The sequence below is a fragment of the Psittacula echo genome (genome assembly GCF_963264785.1).
Source record: "Psittacula echo genome assembly, chromosome: 8".
NCBI classification, from domain to species: domain Eukaryota; kingdom Metazoa; phylum Chordata; class Aves; order Psittaciformes; family Psittacidae; genus Psittacula; species Psittacula echo.
The window spans coordinates 9,527,866-9,554,523 of record NC_137744.1 but is presented as its reverse complement, the minus strand read 5'-3'; the positions used below and the strand labels follow the sequence as shown (position 1 = coordinate 9,554,523).

At 48.3% G+C, this 26,658-nt stretch overlaps 1 protein-coding gene across 1 annotated transcript; it reads right to left on the bottom strand.

The window, feature by feature from the left end:
- Window positions 1-2,358: 2,358 nt before the first annotated feature.
- On the bottom strand, window positions 2,359-25,574 carry ZNF185 (zinc finger protein 185 with LIM domain; the record flags this gene model as incomplete). Its single annotated transcript, XM_080624464.1, has 30 exons — window positions 2,359-2,457; window positions 2,981-3,083; window positions 3,426-3,506; window positions 5,060-5,128; window positions 6,554-6,658; window positions 7,739-7,834; window positions 8,100-8,213; window positions 9,416-9,571; window positions 10,031-10,132; window positions 10,331-10,411; window positions 10,973-11,086; window positions 11,852-11,950; window positions 12,386-12,487; window positions 12,972-13,055; window positions 13,676-13,762; window positions 14,160-14,204; window positions 14,410-14,493; window positions 15,926-15,994; window positions 16,410-16,490; window positions 17,134-17,208; window positions 18,937-19,011; window positions 19,593-19,631; window positions 20,992-21,075; window positions 22,071-22,151; window positions 22,773-22,847; window positions 23,133-23,204; window positions 23,516-23,554; window positions 23,877-23,930; window positions 24,773-24,911; window positions 25,550-25,574. The coding sequence occupies 30 exons, from the start codon at window positions 25,572-25,574 to the stop codon at window positions 2,359-2,361; spliced, it is 2,529 nt and encodes an 842-aa protein (XP_080480590.1).
- Window positions 25,575-26,658: the final 1,084 nt, after the last annotated feature.

Here is a 26,658-nt window from a genome sequence, read left to right as displayed (position 1 = left end):
TCTTCCCTGCAAGGCCAAGTACCCGTCGGAAGCTCTGGAGTCAGCACATACGTTATTGCTGTAGATACTGCCTCAAGTGCAGCTATAGTCACAGGCCCATCTGATCTTGTGCTTTAAACAATCCCCCTTGAAACACAGAACAGCTGCTGTAGCCATCATTGACCACTGCTGGTACAAGCCCCAGTAAGGAGTGACTTGGGGAGATGATATGCTCCATGACCTTCTTCTGTTCAGAACCATCTCTGTAACACCTTGATAACTTAAACAAACTTAGCCAAAATCAGTAGTCTGTTTTGAAAACCCCACCTTGGTGCCTTCTGGGTTGTTCCTGCTGCCCCAGCTCCAATTGGAGCTGCCCAATGCCCCTCTCAAGAACACGGCTTTAAGGTCTCAACCTGGAGCTGTTACTGCTTTCAGCTGATGTTCCCTCACGGAGTTGCTCCTGAGGTCGTGCCTATAGGTCAGTTAAATAACCTAGAAAAGCAAAGTGGCACTTGTGCTGTAAACCCCTCACTCACTAAGCTGTTGCATCCATGCCAGCTTCCCTCACTGAGAATTATTCAGCAAACAAGAGTCTGGACTAGAGCTTTTGTCATCACCTATTTCCATGTGGGAGCTGCTACAGAACTGACTCAAGTGCTTTGCAGACATTCCTGATGCTTTCAAAAAGAAAATACAAACTCTCTGGCCACATCTGGGGCTGTACTTGTAAGGCACAGAGATCAACAAGGTTTCAGCATTCACCTTTCTCAAGCTCTCAGCTTCTGAACTAAGGGCTAAAATTACATGATTCTGGCTTTAATGAACACAGCATCTGCTAGAAGTTCAATTTTGACTCCAACCATCAGAGGACAAGTTAAACTACCAGGTGAAAGAGTGTTATCTTCCCAACCAGGCAGCAGGGACACATGCTGCTGCAGCATTCCACTGGGGAGTAGGCAGGAAAGGGAAATTAAAGCTGACACACAATTAAAGTGAGTCTGCAAAGTGCTCCTGAAAGCCCATGGAAAGCAAATGCGAATCAGGCAGAAGCTATTTCTAGGCAGAATTTGGGGGTGAGAGCATAAAAATAGGCTTTTGCTCAAAACTAAAATCAAACCCTCCCAAGAACCCAAATTTAGTGTTTAACACCTCCCGTCTCTTGCTTCGTGCCAGCTCACACACACCAAGCTGCAAGCCTGGTTGCAGAAATGAAAGGAAAACAGAATCAGGAAAGGTTTCCCACAATTAGCTTGGACAGACATAAGGAGCTCTGCTCGGCTTCCAGCACAGGGAGCACTCTGCAATCCTAATGAAGTTAAAACAGGCAGAGGGGCTCAGCACCTTTGGAATATCAGCCCACTTATCTCTGCAGGTGGCACTGCCTTATCTCATTCACATCAACACTTGTCCTGGTGCAGCTGCAGTGGATGTGAAACTCTTCATCATGATGAGGCAGCAAGAGGGAAAATAACTTGAGGAAAGGGGGGAGCAGGAATTCTGCTCTTAGCCAGTCAGGAACTGCTAGATACATTCTGATAGGTGCTGCTGAGGACTTCCCACTGGCTGCCTTCTCCAGCACTGCAAAACCCTGCAAGCATACAAAGAGCAGGTGAGGACAGGAGCTGGGTACCACACGCAACACTGCATTATAGAGAGGGCAACGGAGCAGGAGCAGAACTAAAAGGGCTGACTGGTCACTGCAGTAAGAGGCAAACAAAGCCACTGCACATACAGTGAGGTAGAAGCCCCTCTTCCTCCTCTACACCGTGAAGCCTCTTTTTACAACCCCAGTACAGCAGCAGCATTTCTGGTTGCCACTGTGGTGGCTCCTGCCCCATACAGGTAAGCAGACAAACCTACATCCCACCTACTCCCTTGCTGATCTGTCAGCAGAGCATACAACTCTAGCTTTCCCAGTGGGTTTCATCTCAAAGGATTTTTATGTAAAGAAGTAACTGCATCTGGTGCTGCCTTCTTGCTGGAGGAATGTTCTGGCTGCAAACAGCACCCAGCCTGCTCCAGGTTAGCTCAGGATGGAGGAGGAACCTCTAATTACCTTCTGAGAGGACCCTCCATCTCTGAGGAACATTTCTTTCATCGCTGGAGCCTGCCTTCTGCTTGTCTCCCCACATGAAGCTAGCACAGCCTGTTTACCACATGATGTCCAGAGATCCCTGAGGAACTGAGGCCCCTGGATCAGCTCTACCATGTTTCCAGCTAATTCTGCAACAGTGGTCGCTGCTTCCCAGTGAAAAGCCACAGGAAAATCCCTGTATGGGTCACTCAGTAACTGTGGGGGTTAAATGCTCTTCAGTGAGAGAACTCCACGAGCTTGTTCATCCAGCCATGTGTGCTGACACTGCACAAGGCACTCACCTAGAAGAGCTTCTCGTAGCACTTGTCACAGTGGACAATGTCCCGGTGGATGAATATTTTATCCAGAAGATCTCCCATTGCTCTGTGGCAAATTCCACACTGCCAAAAGGAAAAGCAGGTGGTCAGACAGTAACCAAAGCACCTTGCAGGAATGACAGCACAAGGGGGCAGAGGAACGGTCTCTATATCACTTTATAAAGGTGTGAGGATGGCAAAGCAGTGGCCTCTCAGGCCAGACTTCTCTACAGCAGACTAATTCCACTGCAGGCTTCCTCCTCCCACACTCACCATTTCCACCGACTTGTAAACCCTGCAAAGTTTGAGATGCAGCACACAAAGTCAGCTACATGAGGAAAAAGGGTAAGGGGTGCTGCTGCTCCTTCAGAGGACAATAAAGAATTCTCCTTGTTCTAGTACACAGTTATGTGAGGAACTGAAAAACTTTTGGGGACGCAACCAATACAACATGCCTTTTTTTGTCCCAGTGTGGATGCAAGCATTTGACACACACTATATATGACTCAAGGTCTGAGGACAATATTTAACAGACAGATTCCAACCCCCACCACTCCATTTCACAGCAGCACACAGAAGGCAATCAGTAGTTAAGGGGTGTTTTTACCCTGAAGCAGTATTCGTGGCAGCAGATGTTAAGATGCTCTATTATGATCTTAGGGCAGTCTCGGATCTCACGGCTGCAGTAGCTGCAAACAGGTTCACTGGACCTGTGAGAAAACAGAAGTGTGAATTCCTCTGTAACACAAGCTGGTTCCAGGCTCAGCACTGGTAGCAGAGGCTCCTTTCCCACCACCAACACCACTCCCCATAAGCTGCCTGCTCCTACCTGTGTCTAACTGCATCAAGTGACAGAGGGACATGTGTTATCCCAGCAACAAAACCAGGGCAATACAGATCTTAATGTCACTATATTTTCCAAACATCATTTACACTTCATGCTGCTATTTCACCAAACTCATACCAATATTCTAACACAGCAAAACCTTAAAGTCATTTGTGTTTAAGAGTTTGCTGAAACCCCCAAGGCAGCCACCAAGGTAGTGTCCTACCTCTGGAGGGGAGCACTGGACAGGTAACGGTGGTGGCTGTACGTTGCTCTCTCCAAATCACTCATATTCACAAGGCTGCCACTGGAGACAGAAGGAAATATCAGCACTTGGCAGTGATAGATGGGAAAAGCATCTCAGATGGAGTCATTAATCATTAATCTAAAGTTCTAACTGCAACATCCCAGCTGCCTGCTCTTTGCAGAGGAGGTTGGTCCTTCCTAGAAGGCACTTACCTAATAGAGAGGGAGTGGGGCTCTCAGCAGCAGTATCTCCACCTTTGCTGGTTTCACACTGCTCTGCAGAGCACTGGGAGATGCATTTGGCTGCTGCTGTCCCCTTGGAGAGAGGCAGGATATGGGTAGCATGGCTGGGAAATGGGATGCACCCTGAAAACAGTGCCTCTGAGCCTGAGGCCAAGGGAGGTGGCACAGCAGCATGCTCTGCAGTGTGTCCCACCCTGTCACTCTCCCTGCCAGGAGCAGGGGACATCAGGGAGTCATTACTGAGAGTCCTACACAAGGGTCTGTCAAATGCGACTCAGAGGGGGCTGAGAAGCCTTAACAGCCATGCCAGTGCAAAGGGAAAGATACTGCCCTCCCTGCTTTCCACTGGCTAAATGAGATGAGGTTGACAAAATCCTGCTCTGGCTGCTGGGTGGGCAACCTGTGAAATCCTGCCTCTGATTTCCACTCATCAGGGAAACTTCTCTGGCTTCACCAGGGTCCTGATGTTTACATATGGACCCTACAAACAGCAGCTATTTGACTGCTTACCACACTCCCAAATCCTGACCTACTATGCAGGAAAAGGCACAAAACACATCCTCAGTCTCACCCAACTGAGTGTTCCCTCTCTATTCTGTCTGCCTCTGATGGTGTTTCAGGCACTGCAGCAACATGCTGATCTTTGGCTGCTGACATCTGCTTTGCCAGCCTACAGGAAAGACTGGAGATTTATGGAGCCTGTCATCAGCTACCACAGTAATGCCAGCATAGCACTGCGAAGATAAATGCCAGCAGGGAGGCATCAAGCTGGGTGTTAACTGCCTGCCACATCAGGGTAAGCCTGAGGTACACACGACCACATTCTGCTCTTGGTCACTTTGGTGTTAATCTGGAGTAGCTTTACTTAGTTATCTTTGAGCAGAATATAAAGGACTGAAGATTTAAGCTTGAAAATGACATCTTTTAACTTGTTCTAACTCATAAATAACTTTTTTTGAGTGTCAACCCTCCACCTCCACATTTTTCTCAGCAATTCCAACCATTTGCTTATGTGTATAAACGCACAGTGATGCCTGACAGTGCCAAATATGCAGCCTAAAACACTGCAGTGTGGTGTTTTCATTCTGTCATCCACCTTAGAGGCTGGCTCACTTGGAGGGGGGGGTTATCCCTCCACTTGGAGTTGGGAGACAGACATCCTCCTGTCCCCACAACAGGATTGACAGCAGGGTGAGGTCCCCAGAGCAGCATTCCCTGCCCACCCCATGCAATGATCCGTCCAAGGCTAATCCACTCATGCTGACACAGCACTAACTGTGAGCTTGCTCAGTGTGTGTGAGCTGGCAAAGCCGCACGCTGTTGCTCTGCACACATATGTTGAGACGTGACTGTGTGTGGACACTCTCATACCTGCCATAGCGTGGGGAGGCCGATAACTCGCTGCTGTTCATGTACTCCTTCACGAAGAGGACCCCTTTTCTAGGAAGGGGTGGAAACACAAGGAGAAACATTTGCATCAGAAAAGACTGGGGCTAATGAGAGACAGAGCAAGGACCACATGTGTGCCCTTGGACATGTCACGTGCTTCAAAAGGCACAGAGTGAGAAGCTGTTGTTCTTGAATAAATACCAAATATCAAGCATTGTTGCTAAATAACACTTAATAGAACCCAGTAATTAACCTACCGAAACAAATCAAGTTAATTACAAAGAATGGGATGGATAATACAACCCTTTCATCCAGTTATCCCTGGTCTTGCAAGGATAAGTCTTTTCCAAACCATGTCAGGATTACACAGACAATAAGTATTTAGAGAGCTCGTGGTTCTGCCCGTTAACAGGAAAGCTCTGCTGGCACAGCACTGCTCACTGTGGCTGTCATTGGAGTATCTCCAGCGTTGTCATCCATTCTCAATTGCTGCTGGCTTGCTTTGGGAATGGTTTTGCTTACAGAGCTGCCCTTTCTTGTGTATTTCCCCCCTCTTTACAATTCTGATTTCAAAATTACATGCTCCCATCTGTCTGTCTGTGGCTCTGCTGCAGATCGAGGGGAGATTCAGTGCCCACCGGCTCTTCCTCCAGCCATGAAATGAACTAATCAGCCTCTTATCCATGGTGCATTTTGGTTGTTCCCTATAAGCTATGATTAATCCTCTCTCCTTACATGAGCAAACTAAGCCATGGCACAGCTAAAGAGAGGAAAGAAAAGCTGCTTTGTCACTTAGCATAGACACTTCCCATATGAAGCATTTCAGATGAGTCTTCTACTCAGATCGGTGCTGCGATATGTGGCTGCAGCAAGGCTGCAGGACCCAAATATTCCCCCACGAAAGCCTCTACTGACCTCTCACTGCTTTGAAACCCCTCTCTAAAACGCTGAAAACTGGATGGTGGTTTTCACCTCTGAGGAGGAGCCTGTGGAGACCACAAATCCCAGAACACAGCTCTGAGCTGACAGTTGCACTGTGCTGGGACACTAACACACCACAAATCAGGGTCCTGCACCCACCCCACCAAATTCCATAGCTACATTTGCTGTAGGTTGCTCACAACAAGGCAAAGAGTCTTGTCAGAGCCCCACACCTGTGATGAGTGTATATGGCATGAAGAGCTCCATCACATCCCTCCAGCTACAAGGTGTTATGGAGGATTTGTGCTTTTGCCATGCTAAAAAGACATAACTCACACAGTGAGCTACATCCTGGTCTCCATAAAACGGCACCTGGAGAAAAGCAGTCAGCCCATCTCTCCCTTTTAGGTGGCTTTGTCTATGCTCTTATAGCCAGAAGTGGCTAAGTGTGCTGTGACCCACAGCAGCAAAGCCTGGCTGGTCTTCAAACAGGATGGCCATTAACAAAACCCCTACTGCACTGCAGCAGAAGGATCACAACCCACTGACCCTTACCCAGTAGCGCTGGAGTCAGGCTGGTACCCTGAGGCCAATGCTGGGCTGTTGTGTGGTGAGGCAGTGTCTGAAGTGCAGATCCTCTCACTGGAACTGGAGAGAAGCCTGCAAGAGTGAGGAAAGTCTGTGGGCACTGGGGACATGAGCTGTGACATGATCCCAGCTGGTAGCCAAGGAAAGACTGACCACTAGGGGAGTAGGTTGGGAAGATGCAATATGATGGCCCTTAATCATATAGATGGATTCATCTCTATCACTGACCAAAAAGGCTCCTTTCTCTTTATAAAGCTACATAACAGGACTGATTCCCTGGAAAAAGTCACTTTACAGGGCTGTGGGAGAAAAGATCAAACAAGATCTTCAAATAAGTACAGACCGTTAGTGAATTACGAACCCTGAAGGGGAGCAGCTACAGAGGGAAACGGCACACAACATATTGCAGGAGAGGAGACGGGGATGAATTGGCCACAGTCCAGTATAGTTATCCCCAGTATAACTATCTCCAATTTAGTAATCTCAAAAGCTGCAGAAGGGAGAAGGTGGCTACTAAAATGTCTTTGGAAAACACCTCTGTCTGTCCACTCAGGGAGACCTGTTGAGTTTGACTTGCAGGGGTGAAGCTGATCCTGCGCCTCCTGCTCACACCCACAACATACTCTGCTTTACAGATCCAACCTCAGAGCTATGCTGGTGCCTCCATACAATGTCAGATCATGAGGATGGACTGTCAGTGCCATGAAGGAGTGCAGAAAGCCCAGGGTAATAGTATTCTGCACTGGATACCTCCTACATGTTCCAACACCCATGTTCTGTGACTAGTTCAGTCAGTTATTGACATTCTGCAGATAGTGATCCTCGCTCTTGATATCCCTCTTTTTTCCTGCAGCCTTTGCAAAGGCCAGTTTCTGGTCAAGGGGAGGCAGCCAAGAACAGCTCTTCATTCTCCTGTCCCTCTGTTCTGGCACCTCACATGGTGAAAAATCTCCAGAGATGGATGTATCACAGACCCTGTGCTGGGTGGCTTTTGCTAGGTATGGTTTAAGAGTAGTTCTGTGCCTCCAGATCACACATTCACTGCCTGGAAACCACTCATATCTCTCTCAGCTCTTGGCTTTGCTTCCTAGCTTCTTTTCCATCACTGTTTCCTGGAGGTTTCTCTCACAACCATGAAGACTGCCCATTTACCTGGTGCTGTTACAGTTTAAGCTGTCCATGTAGAACGGCACCCTGTGGCTTCTCTGGGAGATGGACATGGTGGTGTCTCTGGGAAGGGAGTCATAGCTATGAAAGGAAGTGACACAATCTCAAGCACTGAACTTGAGCACGTGTGGGATTCTCACAAGAGAATCTTGGCTAAATGCCTCCCTGCTTAGCATCAAAATCACCCCCGCACCACAGCCATCCACACAAACAGCTCTTTACTGCATATGCTTAGATCCAAGGAATGAGTAAGAGGTGAGTTGGGACACTCAGATGGTGAGTGAATGTAGTAGTGGAGTGTTCTTTGTGTTAACAAACGGAGATCCCCCCCTCTTTGCCCTCTTACCTCCCAGCCATGGGGCTGAAGTCGCAGAGCCCTCTGGCACTGGTGCTGTCGTATCTGCTGTTCCTTGGGCTGCTGCTCCCATCATAACCTCTCCCTTCATAATCCAGGGTAGGTCTGGCAAGGAGGCACAAAGACCTGATTATCACTATACTCCCTGGAGTCCCCACAGTGCCCAAGTAGTGTTTGTCCCAGCAGTCACCACCATGGTGCATCCTCCCCCTGCTTTGCCCATTTCACCAGTGCTGGTTCTGCAGCTGCAGGATACACATGAAGCTCTGGGGCTAAGAAAGGCTCAAAATCTAACCCCTGCACCACCTACATATGTGAAGTGCTGACAGCCGGCCCATTCAGTGTCAGACCTGCATGTTTTCCCTTTTCCAAGGCAGAAATCATCAGGGGAATGGCTTTAACCTGTGGGCAGAGCTCAGGCTCTTTCAGCAGAGAAAATGAGCTTACAGCTTACGGTCATTCTTTTCTTGCAGGTGCCCTGGGGCACAGATTATGTTTATATTGTATATCAGCAATTTGATCCTGATCAAAGCTTCAGGCAACTGTATAACTTAATGTTCAACAATGCTGAAAACCCCTGAAAATCAATGCTGCATGAAAGAGAGAAAGAGGGACAGGCTGAGATCATCATAAGATGAGAAAACCCTGCTTTGGGCAAGACATGTGTTTGGTCTGTGATATAAACCTAAGGGCGGGAGTGAAGTGTGAGGTTCCTGCTCTGCAGAGACATGTCAGCATCACACAGTGCCAAGGGTGACATCAGGCTATGAAATACAATAAAAATCTGTCCTGGATTTTCTAGTCCCAGTCTGAAAATGCCTCCAAAAGCAAGTGAGAGCTTTGTGACACCAACTGAAAAATGCTGGAAGAGGTGTTGGTGGCATTCAGACCATATGAATGTAGATATCAATATAAATAGTAGTTCTAAGTGTACAACTTGTCTTTTATGTCATTGAGAGTCATGAGAAGTAACAATCAGACTGCTCCTGAATCCTCATCTCTGCAGTTACAGAGGAGAAGCAGATGTGGTTTCTACACATCCGTGAGGTTTCCGTGCCCTGTGTAGGTGATCTGAGCACAACCTGCCAAGAATTCTCTGGCGTTACAGAGCAATTATTAGCTCTGATCTCCTGAATCCCTTCTTCAGCCCATCAGCTCCAAGAATGATCCTGTTCCATGTGTTGTGAGACCTGCCAATACTGTTTCTCCCTCTGGGAACAAAATATGCAACCTGGACCAGAGTTTCTGGCACATATTTCTGTGCCAGCAGCTTTCCCTGTCTCTGCATCTCATGTCTATGCCCTTACCTTCTTGTGCTGAAGGCTTGGCTGTCCACATAGGATGGTATCCTGTGACTGGGTGCTGACATGCTGGTGCTAAAGGGCTGGCGGTCCATGTACAGTGGCACAGGCTGCTGGGTCTCACTGCCACTGAGTGCACTATCTGAGCTGAAGTTGGACCTGCTGAAGAATTAGAACCAATTTGACCATAAAGCCAACAACTGTATTTGCTACAACAGCTCACACAAGTGTTCAGAATTTGATGAGGCTGGATCATGCCTCTTTTCACTGGCAACAAGGAAAACCTGGGACATAATGCTGCTGAGGTACTTAAGGCCAAGGGAAACAGAGGTCTGTCCTACTTCCCCTCACCTACACAAGCTGAATTCCCAGCACAATGAAATGCTGCAAGATTCAGCAGTCATCCAAGTTAATTTGTCATCTGAAATGAAATATGAACAACTGGATGTGCATGGAATCCTAAACCCAACATTCCTTTTGTCAGCATCATTTGATTAGTATATGCTGGGCAAATTTACACAGGCCCAGGGCTTCAGCCAGGTTTGTATCAAGAACTAGGAATGGTGAAGGATGAGGAGTTGAGAGCCACTGATGGGGAGAAACAAAGGAATGGTCCCACACTACCTGGCTGCCAGATCAGGCTCATTGTGCCTCCAGTCTCCCGAGCTCTCATGGCGATTTCCTGTGGTGGGGCAGGTTTGTTCTTCCCAAGCTGGAGTGATCCTGCTCAGGGAGGAAGAAGCCTGTTAGAAGCTTTAGCACTTGTGTCTCAACCTGTCCACTGTGGTGAGTAAACACAGGAACACACATGATTGTGCTGGTTTCTGAATTCTCCAGCCAAGAACTGAGCAGAACAGAGCAAGAGGGAGAACACAAGATGTAGGAGAAGCCATGAAGCATGCCTGATCCCTGACTCCGTACCTTTCCCGGTGTAGGTCAGGTTCATTTCCACGTGGGGTCTCTGGAGCAGTGATGCTGCTTTCTCTAGGCAGAGAGCTGAACCTGCCAAGACAGGAGATCATTACAGCCTGGAGGAGTGCCGCTGGGCATAGAGTTACTGTAGGATGGAGCTGCAGCCCCTGGTGAATCTCCTCCCCTCCAGGAAAGCACAATATCCCTGCATGGGAACATGCTGGACAATGCAAAGAGGTGTGAAAAAAAAGAGGGAAAATACAGATGCCTTAAAGAAATAAAGGTGAAAAATAAAGCTCCTGAAGAGCATCATCTATGTGTTCATTCTTTCCAACTTGACAGTTTAATTCTGGTCATTTAGTTACAACCATTATGGATTACCCTGTACCTCTGTTTTACATTTCACACTGCTAAGAGCATGACCTGGCCTCACTTGGGTACCACCACAGAAGTGTATCCACTAGATAACCACAGTGCAGAGCCACCCTGGACATGCCCACATTAATCCAGGGAGAAGTTTGTTTGATTTTTCTATCTGGTTTTGTACGTCTATGCACACCAACCCCTCTGGGACTACTGATGCCCTGTAGGAAACCTGACACTGGCTTGGATTCCTGCATCAAAACTGCATTTAACTACCTGATTCCTTACCTAGTCACGCTGGGTTCATGGTCAGTGTGTTCCCTCGACTTGGGAGGCTCCGTGTGGACAGTGTGGGCAGGAGGTTCTTGTCCCTTCTCAGTATGGTTGGTTGAGTCTGAAAACCTAAAATAAAGATTTCTGCTTAAGGCACTGGAGATAAAACATGGGTGGACATCAGTTCCCTAGGCAGGAGCCATCAGGCATGGAGCAGGAGACACAATTTGGCCAGACCTATTTCCATACTGCCCAGGTACCAGACCTGATGGGAATCATGCTTACGAATCCCATTGTAGCTTGCAGGTTGCAGCTAAAGGTTTTGCAGCTGAGATTGTTGCAGAAGGAAAACATCAGGCAGAGGAGAAATCACTTGTGTGAGAACTCCCTGATATATATAAATATATAAAGGGGGAGTGTCATGAGGATGGAGCCAGGCTCTTCTCAGTGGCAAACAATGATAGGACAAGGGGTAATGGGTATAAACTGGAACACAAGAGGTTCCACTTAAACTTGAGAAGAAACTTCTTCTCAGTGAGGGTGACAGAACACTGGAACAGGCTGCCCAGGGGGGTTGTGGAGTCTCCTTCTCTGGAGACATTCAAAACCCGCCTGGACACATTCCTGTGTAACCTTATCTAGGTGTTCCTGCTCCGGCAGGGGGTTTGGACTAGATGATCTTTTGAGGTCCCTTCCAATCTCTAACATACTGTGATACTGTGAACTGACAGATGCTTCTGACACCTCAGGACACACTCATGCTTGATTCTGCAGCATTCCTAAGTGCTTGGAGAGTACTTGCTGAGATCTCTGGGCAGTTGGTCTAAGTTCCATCACGAACAGATGAAGACATGAAGAATTATGAAGTGTGGGTGAGTCCTGATGGCCACTCACCCTTCCTGGATCAGCTCTGGTTTGTGGTCATCCAAGGCCCTCATTCTCTCGTGCCCCGTTTCCCTAAGGGTGTTCCGTTCTTGGAGATCTTGGGAAGACCTGGCAAAGGGAAAGAAACCCCACTCGTGGCTGCCAGGCACAAACACCTGAAAGTGCAGTTTTCAGTGCACCCTGAGAAGAAAGTAAGTCATAAGGCTTTGGTGGAGGATATTCCAAGGGCTAAGGTGTAACCAACACAGACTTCAGCACAGCATGAAGCTCTACTTAACTGTTTGGGATTCAGTGGAAGGTCAAGCAGCAACATTGTCACATGCTGATACTAGCTCTTTAAAATACCAGCGCAAACTATGTTTTCTTCTTGCAGGGTACCAGATTATTTACTGTGGCTCTACCATACATCAGGTGGTGTTTGACACACCAGGCATCACATCTGGTACAGTGTCTGATAATACCTGAGGCTGACTCACTCACTGAGTGTATCCAGTGATACCCCTCCCACACAGCTTCACCTCCCCTTGCACCCCAGGTCCTTACATCGCTTCATTCCAGTATGGTTTGCTGTATGCTGGGGCCTCAGGACCCGTGTATCTGCTCTCTTGGGTGCTGCTGCTTCTCTCCTTGTAGCCCAGGGCAGATCTGATATGCAAAGAAAGGCCCATGGCACCTTTAACAGCTGGCACATGAATACTCACACTATCTACGCACCAGGCAAGGCCTGTGTCAGTCTGTACCATTCACTGTCCCCCACCAGGACTTGTCTCTAGGGACGATATTTAGACTATAGTTGCATTTCAGTGCCTTCCAGCTCCCTGCTGCCCCTGCAGCATCCCTGTAGCACTTCACTGGATTATCACTGAATGATGGGGTACCAACTGAACCCTACCAAGCACAAACACCAAGAGGAGAGAAAATGCTGGGGTGGGGCTGCTTGGTTTCTAACAGAGAAGATGGAGGAGGGATACAATACAAACCTTTTAGTTTATTTTGCAAGCTGTGCTTTAAGCCTCAGCTACCTTCACCCTTGGGACAAAAGCTTTAAAAAGAAGCCTCTTTCTGTGCCTGCCCATTCAGATGTCTGTTAATCCTTAGTACTCACACGCTAAATGTACCTCACTCGTACCTTTTGAAGGAATATTCTGTATCCTCCAGGTGCACAGGGGCTTTCTCAGTAGGAGGAACTGGGACATCAGAATGCAAGCTAGACCTGTCAAAAACAGGAAGGAATCTACAGCTTGCCAAAGGCTTCCAGGGCACTTGTGTGAAATCACAACACTGCACTTCATGTGAGACCAGAAAATAGGAAGTGTTTTCTCAGAGAACTGGTTTTCCTTCAGAAAAACACATTTCCACTGTCTCTGATCAAGGAGAATAGAGGCTGTTGGTGGAACTAATGCAGTTTGTAAGCTTCAGTTCACACACATCTTGGCTGGATACAAGACTTCTCCAGCCTGCCACAGGATCATGCACCTGGGATGAAGTACAACAGGAATGACTTCAGGAAAGATGTTCCCACATTACTAGCAGCAGCTCTAGGTCTTGGGATTTACCCTTGTGGGAGCCCTGTGATCCTGCTCACCTCAGCTAGGAAGTCTGAAGACATCATTTGCTCATCTCAGGTCTTTTGGTAAGCAAATAAATGGAGCCAAGTCCCAAAGTAATGGACGTGTGACAGTGACCACTCAGAATTTTCTGCCTCCCCTTGCTTTGGTGCCCAATTTGGATTCTGATTCCAGCTCTATTACAGACAAGTTACTTATTCTCTCCCCCGCCACCGCCATCTTCCCTCTGTGAGCAGCACTGTGAGTACCAGTAGTAGGCGCTGACCTTGCAGGTTCAGACTTTGCATCACCCAGACGGTGAGAGGTCTCGTACTGGTGGCGCAGCTTGTCTGTGGCATCTGCAGCAATGTCTCTGCAACCAGAGTTGGACCTGGCAAGAGAAGAGAGTCGTGGGTCACAGAAGGAAGCTTGGCATGTTGGAGAACAGAGCAAGGAGCAAAAATATCAAACATAAGATTTTCCTGTCTCAAACACAACCCCTTTTCCTCTTTCCTGCTTAGCTTGGTAAAACTCCTGCAGCAGACCTGAAGGACAGAGACATAAATCCAACCGATTCATGCTAGTACAAGCAAAAGAGCTGGAAAAATCTCAGCCCATTTTGAGCTGGTGGAACAGGTCCAGCCCACTTTGCAAGTGCTGCTCCCAGAACAGAGAGTTCCTGTTAGGAAGTACCAGGTCAGCAGAAGACCGTTCTCACTCCAAAAGTGAGAAGGAAAGGTTATTTTTACAGTTAGTAGGTTTACACTTACTTTGGTGGGTAAAATCCATTGTTGGCTTCTGTGTGTTCAGGATAACTGAAAAGGAGAGACACCAACTTTAGGAATCATCTTTGGTTTGGTTTGTGATGTTCTACTATGATTTTCTTCTGCATTTTATTAAAGAGAGGGGAGGAAAAACCTAAAACTTCCCAGAGGTGTTCCTCAGTGGATTTCTATAGGTCGAATGGCAAGAAACTCTGGGGAAATGCAAGTCAACCATGGAATTCCACCCCAGCTCTACCTTCCATTCGTGGATACCATGGTTGCTCTGGGGGCCTGTTCATCCCATGGGAATGGCTCAGACTTTTCCTTCAGAGGTTTGTCACTAGAAAAAAGAAAATGCCAGTGAGAGATGCCCTGGCAGCATTTATACTGTATCACCCCAGAAGAGTCTACTAACAGTCAGGAGGAGCACAAACTGGGGCTAACAATATATCAGGATGGGAAGGACTAACCTTCTGAGTACTGTGGTCCTGACCACTGCTCATGGGTTACTCAGAGATGGGCTGCTCCCTGCAGTGAGAGTCTACTCACGCCTTTGCTAAGGTGAGCCTAAGTACCCTACAACAGTTGCTCCCTCTCTGCTCATGGTCAGAAAGGGCAGGCAGGCCCTACACCCATCTTTCACTCCCCAGACCTTTCAAGCTGTGCATCCATCTCCTTCCTTCCCTCAATTACTCCCTCTCCAGTTTGAAGTGGCTTAAGTAATGAGGCAGCCTCTAATTTTTGCCTCACAATTAGGAGCAGTTATGTGACCCAAGTGACCCCGAGCACAATGAGTGCCTTGTCAGCCTGTCCCTGCAATGGCATCCACAGATTTATTTACAGGCCTTAGCTACATGACCATGAAAATAGTCCAGCCTCTACCTTTTCTCAAGCACTCCAGACTTGGCTTCAGCTGCTGACACCAGTTTGGGGACATTTCTAGCTTTATCTTCATTGATGGAGGTGGAGGGCAATTAACTGTATATGCTACAGAAACTCATTTGGTCAATCCAAGCCTTCTGCAGCTGCTTAAGGACAACAGAGCAAAAGGTGAGGCCACACATACAACTGCCTGCTTCAGTCTAGAGGCAGCCAAGCATTCAGAGTGGTAACACTCAGAACAAAAGAGGCCTGTGAGTATGGGGTATATTTTGTATATCTGAAATGCTCCCAAGTACAGTCCAGAGGATTAAGACCACTGGACATAAGTGTACAAGGAGGGAGTGGTCTCTCAGGGGAGCCAGAAGCTTCCCTGCCATCAACTTCAAGTCAAGAGCTCTGCCCCTTAACATGCCCATCACCTGCATCCATGCCTTTAGCTTCCCAGTCAGTTCCTTCCTCAAGTTTTCCTCCATACAACAGATCTTTCTACACTTCCCCATTACTCAGCCACCCCTTCAGACTTTTTACAGGGTGCAGAGGATTAGAACCAATGTCAGCAGGAGCCACCAGCAACCAAAGTTCAGCACATCCCTTGTAGGAGGAAGAAGCTCCCCAGGAAACAGCAGTGGGGAGGCAACTGGAGCATGAATGAATGCATGAGGTAGACTCTTTAGGGACTGAGCCAGGGAGGAGAATCCTTGAGGGAGGTGAAGGAAAACTGACAAGTTGCAGCTTAGCCAGCAGATGATGCACTTGGAGTGCAGCCCAGGACCATGACTGGGGAGATCCCATCTGCTTGAGACCACTAGCAGGTAAATGCCATGTCTGAGCAGAAAGCAGGGGTACACCTTATGTTCAGCAGCACAGAGCAGTCTTTCTCAACTGCTTACCCATCCCCATGCTGTGACACGGTTTCAGATGAGGATTTCCCATTAGGGGCCTGCTCATTTTCCCCATTTCTGCAAGGGAAACAGCAAGAACGATTAGGTAGGGAGAGGAGGGGACACAATATGAGGCATAGGAGCTGTATGGCAAGGTGCTGGTTGGAACTGTGCCACCTGCAGTGCAGGGATTGGATTAAAATGAAATATTGATCAGTTTAGGACATAGAAAGCTCTGCTATTTCTGGGTATCATAAAGAACTGGGTAATGTTCAAGCTGTGGGAGGCCCGTAGCTTCCATGTGGCTGTATTTCCTCCCAGATTGCTAAGGCTTTTGTAAAAGCTCCTTTCCCAGATCCCCAGTCCTATGGTATTTATTGTTCCAGGACTGCACTGTGTCCAGAGCAATCGTGTAGTGGGAAACCACCAAGTGCAGCATGTCCCTCACTATGCTTAGCAGAGCTTTGGGGTGATACGAGACCAACAGACTGACCTGATTTCAGCAGAAGTGGAGATTCTCTCTGAAGTTTCCTTCAAGGATGCAGCTGTTTGGCTCTTGGTGCCTGTTTCAGGGCTGCAAGAGAAGGCAAAGACAGAAGCTGTCATTGCTGAAGGAGCCAGCTCCCCACTGCAGCTGCCCAAAGCTTCCCTGCATCCAAGTGTGAATGAATAAAATGGAAAACACACATCACTGTTTTCAATACCTTCACTTACAAAGTCGTCTTATCAGAAGCAATTTTTACCTTAAAACACTGACATTACCAGGAATAGCTGCCTTCTGCCAACCACACACACACAGAATAAACCCAACAGAACCAGGTCAGTAAGCAAAGTGCTCTTTGCAGTGCTGTGGAAAACCAGGTCAACATTTTTTATCCCCCAGTCATAAATTCAACCAACCAAAGTTAAAAGCAACTGAAAATTATCCCTCTACATGTACTTTGTGAGGAAAACTTTAGCAAGTTTGGTTTTTTTTCCTTTCAGGTTTTGAACACTTTTATCAGGGTGTTGCCAGCTTCTTGCAGGACCTTCCTTAAACTTTCCTTAAAGCAGCTGCCTGCATCTAAGAAAAGTCTCCCATGTACAAGGCTGACAAATGTGTTTCATTTCACCCCCCAGAGGGGTGCCCACAGGATCCTCTGACCTACACAGCTACCTGTGGGCCAGTACAGCTGCAGATGATGTCCGAGACCTCCTGGCTGTGCTGCAACCCTTACCTGGAGGGAGATGATGCTGTTGTCTTTGGCTCATTCCAGGAAGATCCAGCAGTGGCTTTTCTTAGCCCATTAGTACTGACAATAAAACAACCAAGTAACAAAGCATTAAAACCAGAAGTTTTTTTAAGTGCTTTCTGCGTGGGGGACACATCCTTGTCTGGCCCACAGCTCTGGTGCCTGCTTCCTGGGCAATGAGGCCAAACCCTGCTGTGCTGCTGTCCCCATGCCCTGCTGCACTGACGTGACCAGAATCTGCCTTTCTGCTGAAATACTCTGCCTTTAGAAACTGGCTTTTCCTATTTAACACTCTGGAGCTGTTTCTAGCCCCAGTGTTTGAGTCTGCACTAAACCCCAACTTCCCCAAACAGATTAAAGCTCAGTGCATCCACAAAATTGATTTTGCTATGTGTAAGTGTGTAACATGTGAGGGAAGGAGGAAAACTGCTTCCAAGCCCTGCCTTAAACCTGCACCACAGTGGCACAGAATTGCTACCAACATTCATAAGACAGCTCCTTCACCCTGAAAACAAAGTGTTTCAGGCTGAAAAGCCTCATTTATTGGGCTCCCTGCTGAGCCCACTAAGGACCAGAGTGGTAGAGAAGCCAATAATGCTGCTGCCTGGCATCGAGCCACCCCTCAGAGCAGGAGCACAGAGCTGAATCCCAAATTAAACAGACCTGCTTGAAAACATAGGAGAATCCCAGGAGGATTCTTCTCTGAATCCTTCCATGACGACAGACTGAGAGTTGGGGTTGTTCAGCCTGGTGAAGAGAAGGCTCAGGGAAGACCAACACTGTTGTGTTCCAATATCTAAAGAGGGCCAAGTTGGATGGGTCTTGGAGCAACCTAAAGGTGTCCCTCCCGTGGCAGGGGATTGTAACTGGGTGAGCTTTAAGGTCCCTTCAACCCAAAGCAGTCTGGGATTCTATGACTCTCCCTCCTAGGGCAAACATCTCCATTTCAGCCAAGCATTTCTGCACCTCACTGCTGCCCCACACAATATGCGACTGTTCCAACCAGTGTGGGCTAAAGGACAGTGTCACTGCTGCCCCTTTAGATAAGAGGCAGCCTGTCCCCAGGTCTCACATACCATAGAAAGAATGCTCCACCTTGCCTGTCACTGCTCCTGCATACACTTGGGTTTCACAGTAGCTTGTGAAAAGGGCTGGAGACTTGAAACAAGGCTAAACATTTCCCATCGAAGCAAAGATCAATTTAAAGATAATGAACCTTTCAAACCTCTCTGCTGTCATCAGAGCAGAATAATTAAATCTAACTCTAAGGAAAGCAGAGAGCTGGCTCAGGGGACTGCAAATAGTGAGGCATTGAGTATTTCATGTCTAGGTGATGAGGTCAGGTCACACAGCCAGTTTGGGAGTAAAGGAAGATCATCACTATCTAATGGCTGCTCCAACTCCTCCTAAAGTCATCTCTCCAAAAGTGCCACCAGGCTCATTCCTGTGGTGTGAGCTCCTTGTGAAGTCAGGAGTGTGATCAGCAGAGGAGCTCAGTGGCAGGTTGACCCACATTAGAGTTGGCCTGTAGTTAAATGCAGCTTGTCACCCCCAGGACTGGCAGTTGGGCACTTGATGCCTTTCCCATGTCTGCCCATTTGTTCCACTAAGTCAGCCTGTGTCATTTTCCTTTTGGATTTTCTGAGCAGCCCCTTTGAAAAGTCCCATCTCTTGTTGTGTTCAGTCAGCTGCTGCCTTCAGACAAATACAGTTATCTGTGAAGATGTCAAATCAGGGTGCTCTGAAACCAGAGACAGCCAACCCGCTACTCCAGGATGAGATAAATACCTGTTGTCATCTGGTGTGAACCCGCAGGAACCAGTTGAACTCCTCCTCTGCTGTCCCTCCTCTTCTATGTCAACTCTTGCAAAAGGCAAAAAGAGACAAATATCACTGCTTCCTATTCCCACTGCTAACTCAGGCAGCTTATCCTTGTTTCCCATAAACTAGGTTTTCCCCCTGTTTCCCTCAGAGGCAGATTTTCCTGCTCCTCATGCTCCCTATGTTCTGCCACGGGTGAGCACCTCAGATGAAGTAAGATCAGTGGCATTTTGCTGACACAGTTGCTTTACAAATAGCATCATCTGAATGCTGAAATCTCAAAGAGTGCCCAAGGCATCGTTCCCCATCCCACCCACAGCTTTAGAAGCTAAATGCTAGAAGAGCATTCACCCTGCTAGTTGGAGCCAGAAGAAAGGCAACGAAGTCTCTCTCCTTGTTTCAGGTTGCCATAACACAAAGCATCGTCAGTTCTGTATTCTCAGTGTTTCCAACACTTTGGGCTCTCAAAAGCCAGTGTGAGACAACCCAGAGCATCCTTTTTAAGGGAAGTGTCCCTCCTGTGCTTTGAAACACCCAAGATCTCCTGTCCCAGCACTTAACAGAAACCATGGTGCAGCACAGACACACAACCCCAGCAGTACTTCAGAGGGCCAGTGACCTACCTCTTGGCAAACAAGGGTGGAAATTCTTGTGTTGGGCTGCTGTAAAGGAAGCATAAAGGCAAGAGTAAGAAGTTTAGAGGTAAAGACACACTTTGGGCAGGGCAATGCCCACAGAGTCTGTGACCCATACTGACCCAGATGGTGCAAGGCATTAAGGGGTCATGTAACATCATTTTGGCAGAGCTGGCAGTGACCATGTGTGTTAAACCTCTGCAAATTACAGAGCAGAGGCAATAAAAACAGGAGGAGCAGCTACTTACAATATGCGAAGTAAAGAAGCTCCCCCAAAGGGCCTCTTTAATTTCATACCTTCCTGATGGCTGTTTTTCTTCCTGCATACAAACCTGCCTCCCAGAGGAACTAACAGTCAGTGCAAACACCCTTAATGGCCTCACAGATCCCAGGGAATGCCAGCCTGGTTTGGGTTGGAAGGGAGCTTAAAGCTCATTCAGTCCCAACCCCCTGCCACGGGCAGGAACACCTTCCACTAGAGCAGGTTGCTCCAAGCCCTCTCCACCCTGGCCTTGAGCACTGCCAGGGATGGGGCAGCCACAGCTTCTCTGGGCACCCTGTGCCAGCGCCTCAGCACCCTCACAGGGAAGAGCTTCTCCCTAAGAGCTCATCTCAATCTCCCCTCTGGCAGGTTAAAGCCATTCCCCTTGTCCTGTCCCTGCAGGCCCTTGTCCAAAGCCTCTCTCCAGGTTTCCTGCAGCACCATCCAAACACTTCTCCCACTCTGGAACAGCTGAGTGCTGCATCCTCTCCCTGCTTCCTCCTGCCCTTGTAACCTCCCTGTGCTTCATTGTGTCACCCTGAGTTATGTCAAGAGGAAAAGGGTTTACAGTGAAAGCAAGCTGCAAAAGTCACTGCCCTGATGGGCTCCTGGGGGGTGAGAGTCCTTGGAAATCTGCTTTATTTTACCCTTTCCAAGAAAGAGATGGACAAAAAAGCCCTGAACACCAGTAGCTCCCACACATCTTCACACTCCTGTTACACGCCCACATCACTGTTAGGTTCTTTTATCCTCATAGAACTATTCTGAAGCTGCAACTAAGATCAGGATCTTGTAACTCTTATAATCCAAAAACAGTGTAAATGCAAACCGTGGCAAAAAGCTGATCCACAGTGGATGCAGTTTATATTTGCTCTGATTTTCCCCTTGCATGCAACAAACTGCAGAGAGCAGCAGCAAGAACTGAGTCTGAACACCGAAGTCTTGATCGCAGGCCTCCAAATGCCTGGTGCACCAAGTGCAGATAACCCTTGGCATTCCTGGAGAGACAGCAGCTCTGTCTTCTCCTTTCACTGAAAAGGAACCCATCCCCTTCAGAGAGGCCTGGCTCAGGCCACCACCCCTGTGAGTCTCCTCTGCAGTCCCTGCCCCGCGCCGCACACTCACCCACTGCTTTTCTTGGCTGCAGAGAGGACATAAGCACGTTCCCTGCTGGCACTGCGCCTCAGGACACTGTTGGCTGCCTCTGTCCTGGAGGGAAGGGAAGAGAAGGGGTTACATTCTGCTCATGCTCTCAGTGGCTGCTGCCTGTAGCCTTGAAGAGACATGAGGTGAACAAGCCATGTGCCAGCTATGCAGAGTTCCTGTGCTCTGGGAGCAGAAATCCAGCCAGAGCTGAAAGGGGTAACAACATCTGATCTTTTTCTTTAGCATCATTGATGCTGAGTCACACCACTTGTACATGTAAAGTATAAGGAAAAAAAAACTTTCCTCTTCCAGGCGGGCAGAGGGAGTTCTCCTTTTGAAGACCTGGACTGTTAATATTGCACACCATGGGACCGAAAAATGGGGCACAGGTGTTGGGACTGACATGCTACCTGGACTGCACGTGTCTTACAGGCATCAGCACCACCAGATGTATCAAGGGAGAGGTGCAGATCCATGAAATGACTTTTGCTGCGGGCAAATAACCAAGTTTGCGTTTGTAAAAGCCTTGTATCTGAGGAAATGTATCTTCAGAAACTTGACCAAAAGCAACAGGGACTCTGGCTGCATTGATGCAGGTCCACCATACAGACAAACCACATTCTACTCCTGGTATGAGAACAAGAGACCCATCTGGATCTGCACTTAGGTGCAAGTCCCCCTGTGGTCCAGACTCAGTTGCACACATGTAGGCTGTGGGAGGTGGTTCCTCCCCTCACTACCAAACTGATTGTAGTCTCTATCTTTCCACATAGACACGATGCAGCTAATGGGTTCCAGAACCCATTTCCAGCTGCCAGATTAATTGGAGTATGCTGTCAGGTTGAATCATGTCAGGTTTTTAATTATATGTGGTTGGGAGTGCAGTCACCCATGGGCATAGCTGTGCTCTGAGTAGAAATATCTGCTTATCATTATCTTACTGCAGTGAGCCCTAATGGCTCAGCTGCAATCATCAAACTGACCCTCCCAGTAACAGTTAAACTGAAGTCCACTTGTCACTGCCCCTGCAAGCAGAAAGTGGTTAGCTGAGGACATACCTCTTTTTGTGTTCATCTGGAGTGAAAGGCACATCCTCCTCATCCAAGTCCACTGATTTTTGCTTAACATTGTACGGAGCTCTGAAACAGAAAGACAAGAGCCAAGGTAAGGGAACTGCCTCTGTAGAGGCAGCACAATCAAAACCCAAGGTAAATCCAAGGGCAGGGCATGTGGCAGTGGGTTCAGACCCTGGAAGTGTGGCACACAAGTGTGAAGGACACTTGTATTTTTTATGCATGTGTCCCCACATGACTTAGTCAAGGGGTTAAGCCTAGAGGCTGGTTCATCATAAATGCTCAGCTGCATTCCAGATTAGAGCCACGGCCTTTGACAGCAAAAGCTATATAGGAAATGTCAGCAGTGCTGCTCTGTCCCTCCTTTCCCCTGGTTGCAGAAAGGTCTGCAACACTGCAAGTCCCCAGGCTGCATCCTCCAGCTCTTGCCTTAACTACTACCTAGTGATAGAATTCATTCTGCACAAAGGCCACTACCAGTTTGAGGGACCCTTCATGCCCACCCAGGCCTGGAGGGAGCACTGGGAACTGCTTCAGTTTCTAGCAAAGCTCTGCAGTGCTTGAGTGATGAAGCCATGCCTGGATGTCCTGCACACGGGCATCCACATGCAGATGGCCTCACCACTGAGGCTCAGGTGCTGCTGAGCCTGGCATGGGCAGAAGTGCTGCTCCCCATAGCACACTCACAGCTTCTTGTAGTCCTCAGTGGTCATCCTGTAGCCAGAGGAGGAGCGGCACAGGCTGTGTCGCTTCGTGGTGGAGCTGCAGATGGACAAACCATATGTTAACATGAGCCTCCCCAGCTCTCACCCTTCACCTCCCCTTCCCCAGGTAAGCCCACGCTCCATGTAACAGGGGAAACAGGGTGATCCCATATATCCACTTTCTGAACTCAGGGAATCCTGTTTATCTAAAGGGCAGCATTCGCCTCCTTTGCACAGGCTTGGACTAGGATTTGAGGTCTGCTTTGCTCCCCCAGGGCCACTGTGAGTTGTCAGTATGGGCAAACCCTCTGTTGGATGGTGCTGCTCCAAGACACACACGTACCTTTTTTGTGCTTCATTAGGTGAAGAATCTGGCACAGAAGAGGTCTTATCAATGGTTTTTGTGAACACCCCTCTGAGGAGAAAAGAGACATCTTAAGAACTCAAACTAAGAGACTTGCAGCCATTCCATGGCCTAATACAGTGTTTGTGTGTCCTGTCAGGAGGAAAGTGCTTATCAGTGTATCATACAGAGATCTGAGACTCTGTTAACATCACCATCAAACTACCTGTTAAAGGAAACACTCTCTCTTCACCAAGATATTCCCTGAGCATTGTAACGTTCCTAATAGAAGAACCCAAGACATAGTAATATTTTTCATGCTTGCTGCTCCTGATCTAGTTCTCCTTCCCCTGCAGCCCAAATACATCCCACTTTATACTGACCTGATGAGGTAACCAGATTGAGGCTTGGGGGGAGCAGACCTGCGCAAAGAAGACATCAGTGAGTAGAGAAACATGGGGAAAATAGCAGCAGCAGCAGCACTAGGATTAAAGGGTCCATGTGGCCATCAAGCTACAAATCCAGCTAACTGGGCTGTGATACCTCAGCTCTGCACACACAATTGTAGTACATTATATTGAACAATGCAGGCTCTCCTCAGGGGCTATTTTTAATCAGGCACAGCAGTGAGTGGCTATGAGGAGTTGAAGAAAGAGCTCAGGTTTATGAAGAACCAGTGAAAGTGTGCACTGACCCCATGAGATAACACAGAAAGGAAGCAACAGGATGGGTCCCCAGAATTACCTGTCACTCTGGGGAGTACTGGGTGCTGGGGATCTCCCATTGCCATGGCCAGACCTGAGTAAAGAGGAAACACAATGACATAATTAACTTCTGGTCTTGCTGAGCTGCCTCACTGAACATGGCAATGGTGCTGGACATCAGTGGATGGGGGGAACGGCTTTAACCTGCCAGAGAGAGGACTGAGATGAGCTCTTAGGCAGAAGTTCTTCCCCTGTGAGGGTGCTGAGGTGCTGGCACAGGGTGCCCAGAGAAGCTGTGGCTGCCCCATCCCTGGCAGTGTTCAAGGCCAGGTTGGATGCGGCTTGGAGCAACCTGCTCTAGTGGAAGGTGCCCCTGCCTGTGGCAGGGGTTGGAACTGGATGAGCTTTGAGGTCCCTTCCAACCCAAACCAGTCTGGGATTCTATGTTTTTGGAGATCGTTGCTGAGAGAAAACTGATTTGGGCTTGGATTTGTTGGATCTAAGAGGAGCTGGTGCAGGTTATGATGTTCCCTGGTACAAGGGTTGCTGTGTTACACAGCCTGTGAGCTGCAGAGGGAGACGCAGATCTGGCTAGTTTACCACTTAAACTCCCTCCCGTCAAGGTCTGCTCCTGCCTTTGTCACCCTGGAGATGGTGAAACACAATCTGACTTCAAAGAACTTTGGAGTTCTCCCAAAGACTTGAAACCTGCCTGTGCTCCCAGGAAAGGGCATTTCTCAGAGCTTCTCCCCAGGCTGTATTTATCAGAAATAAGCAGAAGCACCACTTCCCTCTGGAAGTGACAATTCCTGGCATCATGGGGATCCCAAAACATGCTAGCACCACGTGTGCTGCTTCTGCAGGCTAGAGAACAGTACTCAGGGGAGGCTGATGAAGGAAAGGAGAAGAGGAGCGTTCCTCATTGGCCACACTTACAGCGTGCTGCTGCTCTTCTCATCCTCAGAGTCTGAGTTGTGGTGGTGGATCCAGCTCTTATCTCCTTTCAGGGTGGTGCGAACCTTCATCTGCTTAATGATCCTCCTGCGGTCTTCATCTGTGGGAGGAAGGGCACGTCCTGGGAGAGGCAAAGGGAAAGGGAGGAATGAGAAGGGTTGCTGAGAGAAGGCAAGGATTATCACTGTCAGCAGGTGAGCTGGGGCACATTAACATTAACAAGTCATTTTCTTTCAGGATGACCAAAGACAGCTGAAAATTAAATTTATTGCTAATGGAAATATGGCATTTCCACTCTTCTCTCTGTCACTTTTACAGCTTACCTGTGAGCATGTTGCTTAAAACTAAACCTGAGTTGAGTTTGCCACAGAGTTCTGCAGGGTGGGGATGTTCCTGGGACCACTCAGAGCAGCCTGGAAGCCCCAATATGATTTGTTTCACAATCCTCTGATGATAACACATTATTAGGAGTTTATCAGTAATAAAGGCAGTGTTCTCATTGCTGTCTGGCTATTGCATACTGCAGAAGCATGGTCTCAGCTCAAAACCTCAGCCAGGTTCTAAGCTCTCCAGCTCTTTCTGCCTTCATGGCTACTGAAATTACAGGTACATGCATGACATGTTGGAGCTCAGATTGGAGCAGGTCCCAGCTAAGGAAGAGATGTCCCCTCCCTTGAACACACTGCACTGAACGAGTTGAGCAGAGAGATATAACCAAGCAAAGCCATCCCCGCAGCTTGGGATGGGGAAAAGAATTACCTTTGGTGACACCCAGGGACATCATGGTTCTCACAAGCACCTTCCCCCTTCAGTCACTGCTTGAAGACAACAAGCCCCTGGAAGAAACGGAAAAGGGGAAAAGCTACAAAAACCTGTGGAGTTCTGTGGAAGGGAGAGCATCCCAGCAGCAGCACAGCCACAGAGCCTGGAAGGTGGTGAGACTCCGGTATATAAACCCAAGTTGAGATCTCTCCCCATGTCATGTACCTTCAGCATCAAACACATGGGACTTTTTACTTTGTGAGCAAACAAAAGGAAGCAAAACTCCTCAAAATGGACACATCACTTTCAGATTAGTAGAACCTTGATCAGGAATGTTTCTTTTCCTTTTTCACTCCACAGTGTTTCATGTAAAATGGGATAAGCCCTTGTTTCAGAGGAGAAAATCCAGGGCAACTTCCAGCTTCTCCAGCCCTTCCTTGCCAAAACTCTCTGCTGAACCTGGATTCCTAAGTGCCTATGCTATTCATTAATGAAAACACCCAGCCCTGTTTGGGAGCCTGGTAATCTAAAATTAGGCTGTTATCTCCTGGTAGGCTTGTCCCTGCAGTCCTGCCACGAAGCCACACGCCCATGAGGAATGCTGAGCGCTGAGCTCACAGCGCTGCTTCTTGGCAAACTTGGCTCCTCTGCCTTATCTCAGCTGCAGATCTACCCACTGCACCATCCACTCCTCATCCAGTTTGCACTGATGGTGAAGAAGCTCTCTGCTATTACCCCAAGGCTCCCTCTCTTCTGAAACACTCCCAAACATTAATTCAGCTTTCTCCAGCATTAGGCAGCCCACCTTGTTCCTTATCCTTCCCAGATCCCCCTTAGCCATGCTGATTTAACCAACCCTGCTATAAGGGTGGTAGGACTCTGGCACAGGGTGCCCAGAGAAGCTGTGGCTGCCCCATCCCTGGCAGTGCTCAAGGCCAGGTTGGACACAGGCGCTTGGAGCAACCTGCTCTAGTGGAAGGTGTCCCTGCCCATGGCAGGGGTTGGAACTGGATGAGCTTTAAGGTCCCTTTCAACACAAACCAGTCTGGGATTCTACGACCTACAGATGCCAAGGGAGTAGCTGTGATGAAGAAACAAGAACAAGA